Consider the following 17,326-nt stretch of genomic DNA (forward strand, 5'->3'; position numbering starts at 1 on the left):
TTTTCCTATAATGACCGCAGTTCATTTGTTTTATATATATATATATGAAAAAAAATCACTGAACTACCAACACATCATTCACCGGGGTGAGGAAATGGAGAGGCTAATGGGAAAAGCCAGATATAAGCCAGGCAGGGGTAGAGGCCTCAGAGCAGCTCCTTACTATGTACAGAAATGGGTCTGGCCCAAAGAGGCAGAAGGAGTTCAGGGAACACTGCTCATCCAATGGCTTCTCTGTAAACAAGATCAGGCACCCACTAATCCCATGGCTGCACTGCCCTTTCAACTATGAAAAGTATAGCCTTGTGGTCAGAGCCCCACCTGTGCAATCAGACTGCCAGGGTAGGACAATGTGCTAGATCACTTACAGGGCATATGACCCTAAACAGGTCAATTAGCCTCTCTATTCCTGTTTTCTCATCCATAAAATAGAAATCACACCACCACCTACCTCCTAGTGTGGCTATGAGGATTAAGACATGATTCACTGCAAAGGCCCAGTATACAATAAGAGCACAATAAATGTGTGACATTATTAGGTCTCTGCCATGAAACACCAGCCTCAAGTGCACTCTCCAAGCCATGTGATTGGGTCGTGAAACAACCAGAAAAGGTTCTAAATAAAGCCTTTCTTTTCCCTTCTTCTCTGCTGAAGACAGGACTACAGCATACTGTTTGCTTTAACACCGGTGCTCTAGGGAGCCATGGAAGAACAAGGGCAGCCCAATAAAATATGTAACACGCCCCAAGGCCCCACACTATGGGCTAGAAATCCTGCTCCCAAAGTTACACAGGATTTCTAGTCTCTTGCCACTGCCACCGCTGCCAGCCACTGCCTTTGGCAAGAAGGCAGGTGACTCAAGTGTGAACTAGGACTTGGCAAGGGAACGCCAAACCAGAAGGCCTCCAGGCAGGAAGCTCCAAAAAGGCCACCTGCTGAAACAGTTTGTCTGCAGGCAGCCTCCGAGATGAGTGTTCTGCTATCGTTAACAAATGCAGGTAAGAATAGTGGACACTTTAAACATGCAACAGAACTTACCATCCTAGCTTCATAACCCTGAAAATAAATTTCGGGTAGAGATCCAGGCTGAAGATACGACCACACACTTAAAATGACTACAGTGCCTTTAACTATATGACCTAAAGAACACCCTAAAAAAGTCAATATCAAATCAATTTTCAAAAAGGTTTCATGGCTGTCTTTGAGTCAAAATGCCTTAGATCTGTATTTAACAAAATTTTCTTTCCCAAACTTAAAATTATCTCACTTTACCAAAAAATATAAAACCCCTAATGTCCACATACAAGGAACTAATTACATTATTATATTAATGACATAGTTGAGGGTGTTCTGTGTTACACAGGGTAACCAGTTCCTCCCAGTTCGCCTGGAATTTTCTCGGTTTTAGCCCCATATGCTGGGACACCAGTCAATCTGCACAAACCAGGATGGTTAGTGCCCCCTAAGGCTGCAAGAAAAATTATGTGTGCCCTGTGAAGAGGAAAACAGAAGGGACACAGTTACAAAAGTTACAAATGCAGAAGTGCTAAATGCCAAGTTTGTTTGTTTGTAGTGATAGCTCCCAGTTCCTTTTTCACAGTGAAAAAAAAAAAAAAAAAAGACTAAAAATCACACTGGTCTCTCCCTTTTTCTTTTTACTCTCCCAAAAAAAAGAGTTGGGAAAAAACATTTTCCTTCTCTTGCAAGACTGAGAGGTCACTACAGGACTGACTGCTGAAGTAGTGTCTGCTTCACCTAGCAAGCTCCTGCACCCAGCTTTAGCTAGAGAGAAAATGTCATCATCTGTCACCCCTGAGTTTGGCCACATTTAAAGACAAATCCAGGCAATTTGTGTTTCAAGTTATCAACAGCAAAAAATCGAAGAGGCCTAGCAAAAATCAAGATTCACTTCACAAATAGGGCATTCAACAGATGAGGTGCCAGACACAGTGGCTCACGCCTGTAATCCCAGCACTTTGGGAGGCTGAGGCAGGTGGACTGTTTGAGCCCAAGAGTTTGAGACCAGCCTGGGCAACATGGCGAAACTCTGTGTCTACAAAAAATACAAAAATTAGCCAGGTGTGGTGGCACACGTGCCCATAGTCCCAGCTACTGGGGAGGCTGAGGTGGGAGGATCGTTTGAGCCTGGCAGGCCAAGGCTGCAGTGAGCCATGATCATACTATTGAGTCAGAGTGAGACCCTGACTCAAAAAAAAAAAAAAAAAAAAAAAAAAAGGAGGGAGAAATTAAGAAGTGGTTGTTTTACTAGAAGCCGAATGGAGAGCAAGGCACTCCTATACAAACTCTAAGGCAGGGATGCCAAGCAGGCGGCTCCCTGCCCACAATGATGGAGCAAAACTCTTCTAGTAGTGGTCTAAGCAAACAGTTTTAAAAGTTAATCTGTGAGGTTAAGAACTGACTTCTAAGAATTGAGTCTCAAACAGAAAAGGTAAGCCTATATAAGGCAAGAAAGACCACACACTTACTTCCTGGACCTAAAGCTACACAGAAACCATCGTTGTTCACCACCCCACCCCACCCAGGCCACTTCCCCACCCCATCTCCTTCTGACTTTGTCCCAAGATAGACTGGCCATTTTCAGAAGTTCTTGAATCTTAAAACGCCTTAGGTTATTTTTATGTATCTGGAGATGGAACCACATAAAGGTTGTGTGACTCTTCCTTTCTCTCCATACTCATACTAGTTTATTGGGGGAAGGAAGGAAATATACTTAGAAACATCTTAAAAGGCAACATCTTTGAAATTCCTGCTCTGATAAGCCCTGAAGAATAACTTCCTCTCTTTGTAAGACCAAGTAATACACTTCTCACTAGGGTTGATCTTGATCTAGGAAGAGATGTTTTCTTGTAACCCTTACAACACATCCAGTGAGATGATGGAGCTGTCCTATACCAACCGTAGCAGAAAGCACAAGCGCCTGGAAGGCAGAAGACAAGAGCTAGTCCCAGTCCTGCAGGTCTGTAGCTGGCATTCTTTGAGGAAGACTTGCTTCACTTCTCCAGATCTGTTTTGTCATTTAGAGAATGAAGAGTTTGGGCTAGATCATCCTTAGAGTCCTTACAATTGTAAACTTCTATGTGATGTTCTTTCTTATATGTGATAACAATACCTATTAGAACCATCCTTTGTACTTTGAAGATCTAGGGATTAACAGACAAGTACAGCAACGTGTACTAGCAAAGATGACAGGCCCAAGACATGCTAAAACTGTAGGATTTAAAATAAGCAAATGTCTAACAGTTGGCAAAGTATGTGACCAAAAGGTGAAGGAAATCCTGATATCAACTTACACTTTTAAATGCTCTGGAACCAGTGAGAACAAATACATTCATCACAAGTACCAGCTGCTCTTCCTACTAAATTTAACAATAACATGAATTTTAACTCAGTGATTTCCCCATCCCCAACCCCGCCAAACACCTGTAAATATTTAGGAAAAACAAGCTAAAAAAATTGAATCTAAAAGGCAGGAGAACAAATCATTGCAAATCATTGTGGTGACGGACTGCATTTCAGTTGCAAGATGTTCTGGCTGGACACTAACTGGAGAACACAAGGCAGCAGATGCAACCCATGGACAAGTTTGAGGTATTTAATACCAAGGGCTGGCACGTCTGACCCTGTGGTCAAAGTCAAGATTGCGTCTCTGCCTACCAGGACCCCAAAACAAAGTTCCTTTCACTACCCACGAATAAACGGGGGTGGGGGTGGGGGTGGGGGTGGGGGTAGCAAGCCGTTTCCTTTTTTTGTGGAAAGAGCTGCAAAGAGTTTTGTCATGCAACTTGGTTTGGCGCCTGTTAGTGTCAATGTTAAGAGCAGCAGAGTCCGCGAAGGTGGCTGTTACCATTCCACAGACCTGCGGCGAGGACTGTCAATCCGATTCAGCAAATAATCCCACCTCTCCAAGCCAGGACTCCAGAGCTGCCCTGTGTGGTGTCTCAGCAAGGAAAGCCAACAAAGCTGGTGGACACAGGCAGACCGTAGCCCACCGCCCGTGAGCGGAGGCTCCGTGCCGACTTCACCTCCTCCTCGGAGGAACCGGCCCGATCCGAAAGGGCGGTCTCCAGGGGTCCCCATCCCGCACCACGCACACAGCCTGGGGCAACTAAAGAGGAAGTCAGGATGTCACATCCAACGGATAAATAAAGACAGCCCGGCCACACAAGAGCCGCATTCTGGGCAGGACTCCTGCTAGGTTTGGGGAGGGGTCCCAGTCTGCGATCCTTTTTCCCTCTTCGTGCAGCGTCCTCCTCCCGGGGGCGCCGGCCGGCGGCGCCCACGCAACGCGGCACGGTGGGAGTCCCGGGAGCACCTCGAGCCCCCGGCCCCCTCCCCAGCCCCGCCGAGCCCGCGGCCGCCGCACTCCCGCACCCCGGCTGCCCAGCGCCCACGGGCCCTGCCCCAGACTCGGGCGCGCAGTTCCGACGGCCCAGGGCGGGGACGGCGCCGCGGAGGGGAGCTGCCGCCGAGGGCTCTCGGAGGCACCGGCGGCCGCGCACACTCCTCCCCTTCGCCGAGAGTAAACAGCTCGCGGGCGCGCTCCAGCCGCGCCCCCATCCCCCCGCCGGGCTCCGCGCCGCCCCGCGCCCGCGCGTCCCGCCCGCCGGCGCCGCCGCCCCCTACCTGGTCGGTGAGTTTGAGCACTGCCATTCTTCCGCTCCTTCGCGCGCACACACATGCAGGTCCCCGGCCCGCAGATGTCACGCCGGGAGCCGGGGAAGCGGAAGGGATTGCCAGGGGAAGGAAAAAAAATCTGGCTCCCGAATTTGACAGCCCTCCCCCTGCTCCTCCTCCGCCGCCGCCTCCTCCCGCCGAGAGGCTGACACTGGCTAGTGGGGTTTGCAGCCGAGCCCGCCCGCCTTTCCACAGGAAGTACCGGCTGCTGCCAGCCGGGCCGCCACTGACATCACCGCGCGCTGGCTCGCTCGCCGCCCGCCGCCTGGGCCGACGCTGCCTCCTGCCGCCCGCAGCCGAGCCGCGCAGCCCGGCCCCCGGCGCTGCCCCCGCGCCCGCACCGGGCCGCCGCCTGCCTTCCGCACCTGCACGCGGTGCCCCGCCGGGCCGGCCCCGGGCCCCGGGCGGATCGCGGGCCTCCCTGACGGGTCTCACACACATGGGTGGGGAAGCCCGCGGGGACACACCCCGAGGGGGCAGGAAAGGCTCTCACTCACACGCCGTCCACTTTAAGCGGGGCGATGGGATCACGCCCCCTTCCCCTAACCAGAATCAGGTGGTGGCAGCGCCCCGACGATCCCACCTCGCCAGGGACCGCAATTCCGATGCTCTCTTTGTTTAATGCCAGGAGGCAGTGGACACATTGTGATTCTTTAGAGGTGTTTGCCAAACATTTATGGGTGGAGGGAACAGAAGCTCTGGCCCTTCCACCTTGTTCTCCAGCCACCTTCCAGCTAAACACACACACACACACACACACACACATATGCACACACACACATACTATTGTTAAATTCAAACACCCTGGGTTTGGTTTTTGCTGGTGGGGGTGGAGTGGAGTTCCTGGAGAAGCAAAGCAGTCCTAAATCACCGAGTTGATGGGGCTTTTGGGTGCTCCCACCTGTCCTTACTGATCTCTACAAAATCCCAAGTTACCAAGCTCTTCAACAAATAGAAGACAGCTGTCAAACACCATGGGCTACAGATACAACGGTCATATTAGTAAGCATAGTAACTGTTGATAGTTCTGGAATTTGGAGCAAACACTTATTCATTGAACAGCTATGTACTGAGTCCCTACCTTGTCAGGCACTGGCTGGGCACGAGAATAAACGGAGAGCATAAATAAGATAACCTGCTCTCAGAAGACGCCAACATAAACCACGTAGTCTCTGCTAATGAATGTAATTACAAACTGAGATAAGGGATCTCAAGGGAAAACATGCTTCTGAAGTGAACCCACAACAAAGGAATTAGACCAGACTGGTGGGTGGGGGCAGGCTTCCCTGAGAAAGTGACAGGAGTTGAGATCTGGAGAAGGGAGAATTAAGTAAGCAAGTGGAGAGGAAGTGCTCCCAGGCAGCCCCAGGTGCCCCTGGCAGGCCATAGAGCAAACCTGTAGGGCAGCATTGAACAGCTTTGAAGAGCAAACTAGAGCTACAGAATTATTTGGTCAAGACCAAACATCTACCTCTACTGTATATTCACAAACCAAATGTCCATTCTTCCTCCCTACTCTTAGAACCTCCCCCAAAGATTCCACATGAGACAGGAGAGAAAGGAGCATTAATATCCTCACATTTACCATCCAGCCACTGGTTGTCGAAGCTGCTAAATCTCAAATGTACCTGTATTAGTCCTATAGATTATAATTCAGATCATGCAGACAAGAAGAACCAAGGAACTTTGTTCTTAGCTTCCACTCCTCTATTATCAATGTTGCATGGAAACAAACAAAAAAAAATTCTAAGGCCTTTCTCAGACATACAACAGATTGTTTATGTTGCATCAATGAGTCAGTTCTTCACTGCTGTTATTGGTATGTCTATTTACTGAACACCCTGCATGGCTTTGTAAGTAAACTGAGTAGGACCCTGCAGTCTCTACTTAAATAGAGCCATTTTTCAGAAGAGTGATAACAAATGACTTAATTTGGAAGATTCACTCAAGATCCAATTTGATTCATCGCGGACATGCCTGCACCTAAGTTCCTGGGGCCAAAGTGAGGAGGCAGCAGTTCTCCGCCCAATCAGACCATCGTCCTCTTTTTGTAACTAGTATTTTTAACACTCCCCTTACTATCCTGACAAGTAATTTGTGGATAATATTACCTACCTATACAAATTTCAAAAAAAAAAAAAAAACCAGCAACAATATATTGTCCTAATTGTACAATAAAGGAAAAATTAGAGTAATTTATAATGAATATGTATTTCAGTAGGTAAGTGGTACAACACAACTCTCTTTGTCTTCTGACAAAACAAAGCAGTAAGATGCTTCCACCTATATGGAGAGGCTTTGTGAATGAGAGAATTACAAATGCAGACAGATAAGAATATATAGTGTTAGCAATTCAAATATCAAGATTGGTGTTGTCATAGGTGACATGACTTTGTGAAAGGTTGAACAACTCGTGGCCAAGTTCCAAATAAAATAGGGAGCAGAAGATCTGGCAAAATTTATTGATAAGACTACATTTATCAGAAGGTCTGCTTTTAATGTGTTAGCCAGTACTTTGACGGTGATTCAAACACTTTGTTTACTTCATTAAATGAGACTCAGACTCAGCAGTTGACTATATTCGGTGAGCTTGAGAAGCCAGAATGCCCCTGGTATAATGTAGAGAAAGAAATCCAAAGGTTCGTGGAGATGGGAATGTTGGAATAATTTTATCATGTATAATCTGTACAGCCAACCCCTACATATTCCCGGAGAGCCAGACGATGATCTTTATACTGAAGCATTGAAAAATACAGGCCGGGCACCATGGCTCATGCCTATAAACCCAGCACTTTGGGAGGCTGAAGCAGGTGGATCACTTGAGGTCAGGAGTTCGAGACCAGCCTGGCCAACATGGTGAAACCCCGTCTCTACTAAAAATACAGAAAATTAGCCAGGCGTGGTGGCACGCACCTGTAGTCCCAGCTACTCGGGAGGCTGAGTCACGAGAGTCGCTTGAACCCAGGAGGCAGAAGTTGCAGTGAACCGATGATGCACCATTGCACTCCAGCCTGGGTGACAAAGCAAGATTCTGTCAAAAAAAAAAAAAAAGAAAAGAAAAGAAAAATACATTTGAGAGAGAACATCAGAAAAACCCTCTAGTAGCTGGATATGATGGTGGGAGATGCTTTCATTGAGATGGCTCCTTGATTTTTATATTAGTGGGATCCTGCGACAGCAATGGCCAAGTGGCAGCACTTAGCTGGCAGAGACAAGGTGGACACATTTACTGTAATGCACAGCAGAGACAAAGTAGTACTTAAAGGCCTTAACCTACAGGTATATCTGGCAGTGCCCTAGGTTGTCCTAGGAATGAAATAGATGGGCAGACTTTGGAAATAGCCATTGATCTTTATAACAGACAAAAGTCTACATCTGCCACCTGAAAGCTCCCTTGAGCCATCAAAATGAAATTATTTTTCATTCGGTTTCCATACCTAAATGAGTTCACAGACACAGAGCTCCTTGATTAAAAGGGAAGCTGGTCGCCTTCAGGAGGGTCTTGCAGCATTGTCATAAATATATACTACAAATCCTCATTCAAGCCTTATCCAAAGGAACCTGATGTCTTTTTCTAGGCTGAGCGAGTACTGGGAATAAGGAAATACCCAGACATTTGAGGGATCACTGACACTGCTTCTGAATTAATGCGAATTCCTGAGGATTGCAAACACCACTGGATCCACCAATCAAAATGGGGATCTATGGTAGGTGATAAATGAAATTTTTAATTAAGTATAAATCAGTGTGGATCCAGTAGCTCTGCAGACCTAAACTATAGTTATCTCCTCAACTGTTAGTTAGAATAGACATACTCAGTAACTAACAGAATCCTAACATCATTTCTCTGACCCACAGAGTGAAGTTTATTATGGTAAGACAGGCCAAATGGAAGCCTCTGGAATTTCCTCTTGAAACCAGACTAGAAAACCAACAACAATGCTCAATCCCTGGAAATATGTAGAAATTGGTACCACCAGAAAAACGTAGAAGATACAGGAATGATAATACTGTCACATCCCCATTTACTCACCTGTTGGGTCTATGCAAAAGATCTTAGAGAATAAATATGATTTGTTATTAAGTTGTAAACTTAATCAAATGGTAATGTCAGTTGCAGCTGCTATTCTATATATGCTGTCTTTACTGCAACAAAGCAACACAGCCCTAGGCACCTGGTGTGCACTATTGATATGGCAAATGCTTTTTATCTATTTCAATTTTCACCAAAAGTTGTTTTATATGGCAAGATCAACAGTACACCTTTACAGTCTTCTCTAGGGGGTGTAAACACTCCCACTCTCTGGCATAATCTCATCTGCACAGGTCTTGATCACTATGTTAAAGACATCGAGCTGATTGGCCCTGATAAACAGGAAGTAACAAATATTTTAGCTGCCTTAACAACACACATGTGAGCCAGAGATTGGGTATAAACCCCAAGAAACTTCATCACCTTAGTGAAGTTTCTGGAGGTCCAGTGGTCTAGAAAACACTAGGATATTCTCTCCAACGTAAAAGACAAATTACTTCACCTTGTACCATCTACCACTAAGAAAAGAGACACAATACTTTCTGGGCATCCTTGGATTTTAAAGGCAATATGTGTGATGCTGTGACCCATTTATAGAGCAACCCATAAGGCTGGAATTTTTTATTACGAATAAGGAGAGAAGAAATATCTGTAGCAGGACTTGATGACCCAGAGGAATCCAGTGGTACTTAAAGTGTCTGTGGCAAATAAGGATGCTATATAGAGCCTCTGGTGAACCCTGATTAGATCTACAATGCAGAATTCCTTAGTTGTAGAGCAAGTCATGCCCTCTTCTGCAGATAACAATTTTCTATTTGAGGAATGGTCCCTAGCTTGCTAAGTGAATTTGAATGACTGGCCATGAGACAATCAAGTGACTGCAAGCTCAGCTGCCCATTATGAACTGAGTGTTATCTAATCCACCAGTCCATAAGACTGGACGTACACAAGAGCAATGCCTCATCAAATGGAAATGGTATGTAAGAGACTGAGCTTAAGCAGGTCCAGAAAGCACAAGTTGCCTTAGCAGGTAGCTCAGATTCCTTTGATACTTACTCCTGGTGTCTCCTTATCTTCAACTTCATGGGGAATTACTTAAGACCAGTTAACTGATTTACAGACAGTTCTCCTAAATGTACTGGCACAAGCTGGAAGTGATCTATTCCAGCATCACAGTCTCAATAAGGAATGCCCCCTGATGACAGTACTGAAGGGAGATTTTCTCAGTGCAAGAAATTTCCAGCAGTGCACCTAGTGTCTACTTTGTCTGGATTGAGAGAGATAGTCAAAGGTATAGATCTACACTCATTCACAGGCAATTATTGATGGTTTTGCTGAATGGTCAGCAATTTGGAAAGACGAGGTGGTCTGGGAAAGAGGTTTGTGGGTGCACCTTTCAGAATGGGCATAAAGTGTGAGGAATTCCTGTGCCATGTGAATGCTCACCATACAGCATCTACTCTGAGAAGGCTTTCAGTAATTAGGTGAATGATACATTCGGTGGAGTGGGCCTCTTTCTCCACCTACTGCAGTGCTTGCTCAAAGTAGCCATGGAGTCATGAATAAAGACTATGCTTGGGCTTCAAATCTTAGGCTTCTCTGCAGTAAGGCAGATATCTGACAACATCAGAAATCACACATTGAGAGGCACCATTTCCAAGGGAGACTAGTCAGCCATGTGGTAGCAAATTGATTTTATTGGAACCCTTCCTTCATGGAGGGAACAGTTACTTGTCTTCACTAGAGTAGACACATATTGTGGATATGAATTTGTTTTCTTTTCCTTTCTTGTTTTTTTTTTTTTTTTTTTTTGAGGTAGGGTCTTTCTCTGTTGCCCAGGCTGGAGTGCAGTGGCGTGATCTCAGCTCACTGCAATCTCTGCCTTCCAGATTCAAGCGATTCTCACGCCTCAGCATCCTGCATAGCTGGGATCACAGGAGTGTGCCACTATGCCCAGCTAATTTTTGTACTTTTAGTAGAGACAGGGTTTCATCACGTTGACCAGGCTGGTCTCAAACCCCTGGCCTCAAGTGATCCACCCACCTCAGCCTCCCAAAGTGCTGGGATTATAGGTGTGAGCCTCCATGCGCGGCTGATATGGATTTGTGCCGGGCGAGTGTTTATTTTCTTTTTGGAGATGGAGTCTGTCTCTGTTGCCCAGGCTGGAGTGCAATGGCATGATCTCGGCTCACTGCAACCTCCACCTCCTGGGTTCAAGTGATTCTCCTGCCTCAGCCTCCAAAGTAGCTGGGACTACAGGCATGCGCCACCACACCTGGCTAATTTTTACATTTTTAGTAGAGATGGGGTTTCACCATGTTGGCCAGGCTGGTCTCAGAACTCCTGACCTTAGATAACCTGCCTGCCTCAACCTCCCAAAGTGCTGGAATTACAGGCATAAGCCACCATGCCCGGCCCAGAGAGTGTTTCTGATAGAACTACCATCCATGACTTATGTTGTATCTTACTCACTGTTATATAGTCTACACAATATTACTTCTTTTTTTTTATTATTATACTTTAGGGTTTTAGGGTACATGTGCACAATGTGCAGGTTTGTTACATATGTATCCATGTGCCATGTTGTTTTGCTGCACCCATTAACTCGTCATTTAGCATTAGGTATATCTCCTAATGCTGTCCCTCCCCCCTCCCCCCACCCCACAACAGTCCCCGGAGTGTGATGTTCCCCTTCCTGTGTCCATGAGTTCTCATTGTTCAATTCCCACCTATGAGTGAGAACATGCGGTGTTTGGGTTTTTGTCCTTGCAATAGTTTACTGAGAATGATGTTTTCCAGTTTCATCCATGTCCCTACAAAGGACATGAACTCATCATTTTTTATGGCTGCATAGTATTCCATGGTGTATATGTGCCACATTTTCTTAATCCAGTCTATCGTTGTTGGACATTTGGGTTGGTTCCAAGTCTTTGCTATTGTGAATAGTGCCACAATAAACATATGTGTGCATGTGTCTTTATAGCAGCATGATTTATAGTCCTTTGGGTATATACCCAGTAATGGGATGGCTGGGTCAAATGGTATTTCTAGTTCTAGATCCCTGAGGAATCGCCACACTGACTTCCACAATGGTTGAACTAGTTTACAGTCCCACCAACAGTGTAAAAGTGTTCCTATTTCTCCACATCCTCTCCAGCACCTGTTGTTTCCTGACTTTTTAATGATGGCCATTCTAACTGGTGTGAGATGATATCTCACTGTGGTTTTGATTTGCATTTCTCTGATGGCCAGTGATGATGAGCATTTTTTCATGTGTTTTTTGGCTGCATAAATGTCTTCTTTTGAGAAGTGTCTGTTCATGTCCTTCGCCCACTTTGTGATGGGGTTGTTTGTTTTTTTCTTGTAAATTTGTTTGAGTTCATTGTAGATTCTGGATATTAGCCCTTTGTCAGATGAGGAGATTGCAAAAATTGTCTCCCATTCTGTAGGTTGCCTGTTCACTCTGATGGTAGTTTCTTTTGCTGTGCAGAAGCTCTTTAGTTTAATGAGATCCCATTTGTCAACTTTGGCTTTTGTTGCCATTGCTTTGGGTGTTTTAGACATGAAGTCCTTGCCCACGCCTATGTCCTGAATGGTATTGCATTCTTGTACACCAATCACAGACAAACAGAGAGCCAAATCATGAGTGAACTCCCATTCACAATTGCTTCAAAGAGAATAAAATACCTAGGACTCCAACTTACAAGGGATGTGAAGGACCTCTTCAAGGAGAACTACAAACCACTGCTCAATGAAATAAAAGAGGATACAAACAAATGGAAGAACATTCCATGCTCATGGGTTGGAAGAATCAATATCGTGAAAATGGCCATACTGCCCAAGGTACTTTATAGATTCAATGCCATCCCCATCAAGCTACCAATGACTTTCTTCACAGAATTGGAAAAAACTACTTTAAAGTTCATATGGAACCAAAAAAGAGCCTGCATCGCCAAGTCAATCCTAAGCCAAAAGAACAAAGCTGGAGGCATCACGCTACCTGACTTCAAACTATACTACAAGGCTACAGTAACCAAAACAGCATGGTACTGGTACCACAACAGAGACATAGATCAATGGAACAGAAAAGAGCCCTCAGAAATAATGCCGCACATCTACAACTCTCTGATCTTTGACAAACCTGACAAAAACAAGAAATGGGGAAAGGATTCCCTATTTAATAAATGGTGCCGAGAAAACTGGCTAGCCATATGTAGAAAGCTGAAACTGGATCCCTTCCTTACACCTTATACAAAAATTAATTCAAGATGGATTAAAGACTTAAATGTTAGACCTAAAGCCATTAAAATCCTACAAGAAAACCTAGGCAACATTACTTCTTTCTGACGAACTCATCTCATGGCAAAAGAAATGCAGCAATGGACTCATGTAAATGGAATTTACCAATCTTATCTATACCTCATCAGCCAGAAGCAGCTGACCTGGAAGGATGATGGAGTTCTACTGAAGACTGAGTTCCGGCACCAGTTGGGTAATAGCACATTAACATAGTGAAGTTACCTCTTGGAGGATACAGAAAATGCTTTGAGTCAGGAGTCAGTACATAGTACTGCTTCCCCCAGAACACAAGGTCCAAGAATCAAGGGTGGGGCTGGGAGGGAGAAGGGAGTGGTGGTTGTAGTAGAAATGGTTCTTCTCATCATTACACCCAATAATCCGCTCATACAGTTTTTGCTTCCACTGCCTGTTTTGCTTTGAGCTCTGCTGGTTTGGGGTGTTGCTTCCCAAGAGAGGGTTCCCACCAGGGATCACAATTATGGTTTCATTGAATTGGAAGCTAAGACTGGGATGTGTCCACTTTCGGTTCCTCATGTATGGAAACAACAGGCAAAGCAGGGGTTACCCTTCTGGGTGGGGTTACTGATTCCCATTATCAAGAGGAAATTGGTTTGCTACAACACAGTGGGAACAGGGAGGACGATGGGGACAGGAAGGACTATGTTCTGGATTTTCTGTGGTGCCCCTTAGCACTTCCATATCCTATAATAAAAGTTGATGGAAGCTACTATAATTTTTTAAAAGGATTAAAAAATGGATTCAGACCTTTCAGGAATGAAGATATGAAGAGAAGAAAAGGGCTTCTCTTCCAAGCTTTTAGTTCTAATAACTAACCTTTTCCCATTGTTCCCAGCCCTACTGGTGGTAGCTGCTTCTTAAAGTTACTATCTCTGTGTTCCCTTTTTGTTTTTTCAGTCCTCTAACACCTATTTAAACAATTCCCCATATTAAACGGGACTATTTAAGCAATTCCCCATATTAACCCTTTTCTTGTTTAGAAACAAAAGTATAGCTGACTGGGCACGGTGGCTCATGCTTGCAATCCCAGCATTTTAGGAGTCCAAGGCGGGTGGACCACCTGAGGTCAGGAGTTCAAGACCAGCCTGGCTAACATGGTGAAACCCCGTGTCTACTGAAAATACAAAAAAAAAAAAAAAAATTAGCTGGGCATGGTGGTATGCGCCTGTAATCCCAGCTACTAGGGAAGCTGAGGCGAGAGAATCGCTTGAACCCAGGAGGCAGAGGTTGCAGTGAGCCGAGATCACACCATTGCACTCCGGCCTGGGCAACAAGAGCAAAACTCTGTCTCAACAACAACAACAAAAACAAACAAAAAAAAGTATAGCTCACTGCCTGCACTCATTTGATTTTACATAAACACGCCCTTTGAGGTTGAAGCAAATCTGATTTTCAATGGGAAAATAAAATCTAAAAACTGTTCTTGGAGTTATTTCTAAACAGAACTAACATCAAAATCATCTATTTCAGAAAAATCAGATTCATCAAATGACTCTTCAGTCAACAACTGTTCGAGAATGCTGTTAACATCACGTGTAGGAATGCTACGTTTTCTAGAATTTGACATTTTCAGCGATCGAGAATTACTATATTTTGTAAACGGAAATGCCACTACTAGAAACAGAATGCTATAAATAGAATGACGTCTTTTGTTTTCAAGGTCGATATGTCAGAGCGATGCAAAAATAAAAGTGAGATATTTCATGGCAAAGTTATCTCGGTAAACATTGCATCCACAAGTGCTGCTGGCGCATATTCTCAGGGCAAACGGGAAAGGGTTATTTCTGTTAAAATAATGTAGGTTGGGCCAGGTGCAGTGCTCACACTTGTAATCTCAGCGCTTTGGGAGGCTGAGGCTGGCGGATCACTTGAGGTCAAGAGTTCAAGACCAGCCTGGTCAACATGGTGAAACTCTGTCTCTACTAAAAATACAAAAATTAACTCCGTGTGGTGGTGGGCACCTGTAATCCCAGCTACTCAGGAGGCTGAGGCAGGGGAATCGTTTGAACCCAGGAGGTGGAGGTTGCAGTAAGCAGAGATCATGACATTGCACTCCAGCCTGGGTAACAGAGCAATACTCCATCTCAAAAAATAATAATAATGTAGTTTGTTTTCCTGACTAGATCCTGACTGATACCACAACATAGTTACATTCCTAGAATGAAAAAAATCTAAACTAAACTAAACTAAAACATTGTGTTTATATGTAAAACAGGTTAAGTTCCAAGCTAAGATAATTGCAAACAGATTTTTACCTACGTGAGTATCCAGCGGGACATTTGAAAGACCACTTTCCAGGACACCTAGGATCTTTAATTTCCAATCAATAGATGCTTGGGCATTCCATTCTTTGTGACAACCAAATATGTTCTCTCAAATTTCAAAAATATTCCCTAAAGAGCAAGGCCGAGAACCACTGTACTATAGTGACCATAGCCTATGACTTTACTAAATCTACCCAGTATACCATATCACATTTCACTATGGTTGTTTTATTTACTTGATGTATGCTTTTTTAAATTTTATAAATATAAATGTACACGTAAATGTATGTGTATATCTGTCTATCTGTGTTTGTATTTTATATGTTTATATAAAACATATGTATTAGTCCATTCTCATGCTGCTATAAAGGACTGCCCGCGACTGGGTAATTTATAAAGAAAAGAGGTTTAATTGACTCACAGTTCCACATGGCTGGGGAGGCCTCACAATCATGGCAGAAGACGAAAGAGGAGCAAAGTCATGTTTTACATGGTGGCAGGGAAGAGAGCTTGTGTAGGGGAACTCCCCTTTATAAAACCATCAGATCTCATGAGACATATTATTCACTATCATGAGAACAGCATGGGAAAGACCCACCCCCATGATTGAATTACCTCCAACCAGGTCCCTCCCAAGATAAGAGGAAATTATAAGAGCTACAATTTAAGATGAGATTTTGGTGGGGACACAGCCAAACCATATCAACATATAAACTTATGAATACACAGTATTTCACTGTTGTGGATGCTGTACTGTGCCACCCAGTTCCCCCATTCAGGACCAAAGCCTTTATGCTCCCAACTGCAGAGAGTGTTGCCTGCTGATAGCTTGAAGCTGATTCTTCATTCAGGAATTGCCTGCAGTCAAAAGCAACCACCTCACCTCATTACAATCCCTCCCTTAGAACTATTCATATCCAGTGAATGTGAGAGTACAAAGGCCCAGCCCCTTTTGCCTCAACTAAGGACATCTCCGAAAGCACATCTTAGCTCCAACACTCCCTCTGGGATCCGCTGGGGCCTGTGCTGCAAATGCATCACAGATCAACTTCTTCTACCCAGTCCTGAACTCCTCATCCCCACCAGGGTTGTGCCTGAAAACATTCCCCAGTAAATAACCTGCACACAGTTCTCCATCTCAGAGACTGTTGCCTGGAGAACCCAACCCAATATAATTATATATTTTGGCTTCACACTGGTGGCTTAGATAGTTCATCCTGTTTGTAAATAAATCAGAACCATCTCCCTGACCTGGGTGCAAACCACAAGTAGAGGCAGATAATGATGATTGCTGCATGAGGTTAAATCCTGATGAGGCTCTGCACTCTCTTCACACGGAGACTTTTTTATTTTGAAACTATTGTGCCCCTTGACTGAATGGCTAAGTTACAGAAGATCCACGGATGTCTTACGGGTATCAAATGACCTTCACAAAACAAAACCAAGGGCCTATCAATCTAGGCTAAGGAAATTAGAACATTTCCTTAATGTAATTTTTATTAACATATATCTGTAAGCACTATTTATTTCTGCACCTACAAGGGTGCCTGGATTCTAAACAGTCATGGAGTTTAAGTTTGTAAAATTGGTTTAATAACTTTTCAGAGAGCAGAAGATGAAATTTTTCACTCCATTAAATATCCCATATTCTATGAGTCAGCACATGTAAAGCACACATAACGGAACCTGGTACAAAGTAAATGCAAGATGAAATACACCATATTCTGTGAGTCAGCACATGTAAAGCGCATGTAACAGAACCTGGTACAAAGTAAGTGCAAGATGAATGTTAGCTATTATATCTATGATATTAAAATGTGAAAAGATGACACCTTAGAATTGAAGAAATATGGTTTTTTAAATCAATATTATAAAGTTACTTTTAGTGTTGATTTGTTGAAATTTATTATCTTTATCCCAGGGAATGCCTTCTTTGGCTCTTGATCTTTATTTTCCTTGACCTGCTAACAAACTTATAAACAGTATCATTCGATTCAGTATTTCACTGTTTTATTT

The 17,326-nt window shown here is 44.3% G+C and overlaps 1 protein-coding gene across 3 annotated transcripts in view; it reads right to left on the bottom strand.

Annotated features, from left to right (window-relative positions):
• ANKRD44 (ankyrin repeat domain 44) overlaps positions 1-4,893 on the bottom strand; it is a 330,782-nt gene extending 325,889 nt beyond the window's left edge. For all 3 annotated transcript variants that reach the window (XM_030802956.1, XM_030802955.1, XM_003253880.4), the window contains exon 1: positions 4,646-4,893. In XM_030802956.1, coding sequence (XP_030658816.1) covers positions 4,646-4,672 — 27 coding nt within the window. In that variant the 5' untranslated portion in view covers positions 4,673-4,893. The remainder of the gene's footprint in view (positions 1-4,645) is intronic.
• Between the last annotated feature and the right edge of the window lie 12,433 nt (positions 4,894-17,326).

This window comes from Nomascus leucogenys, chromosome 22a, assembly GCF_006542625.1.
Source record: "Nomascus leucogenys isolate Asia chromosome 22a, Asia_NLE_v1, whole genome shotgun sequence".
Lineage (NCBI taxonomy): Eukaryota > Metazoa > Chordata > Mammalia > Primates > Hylobatidae > Nomascus > Nomascus leucogenys.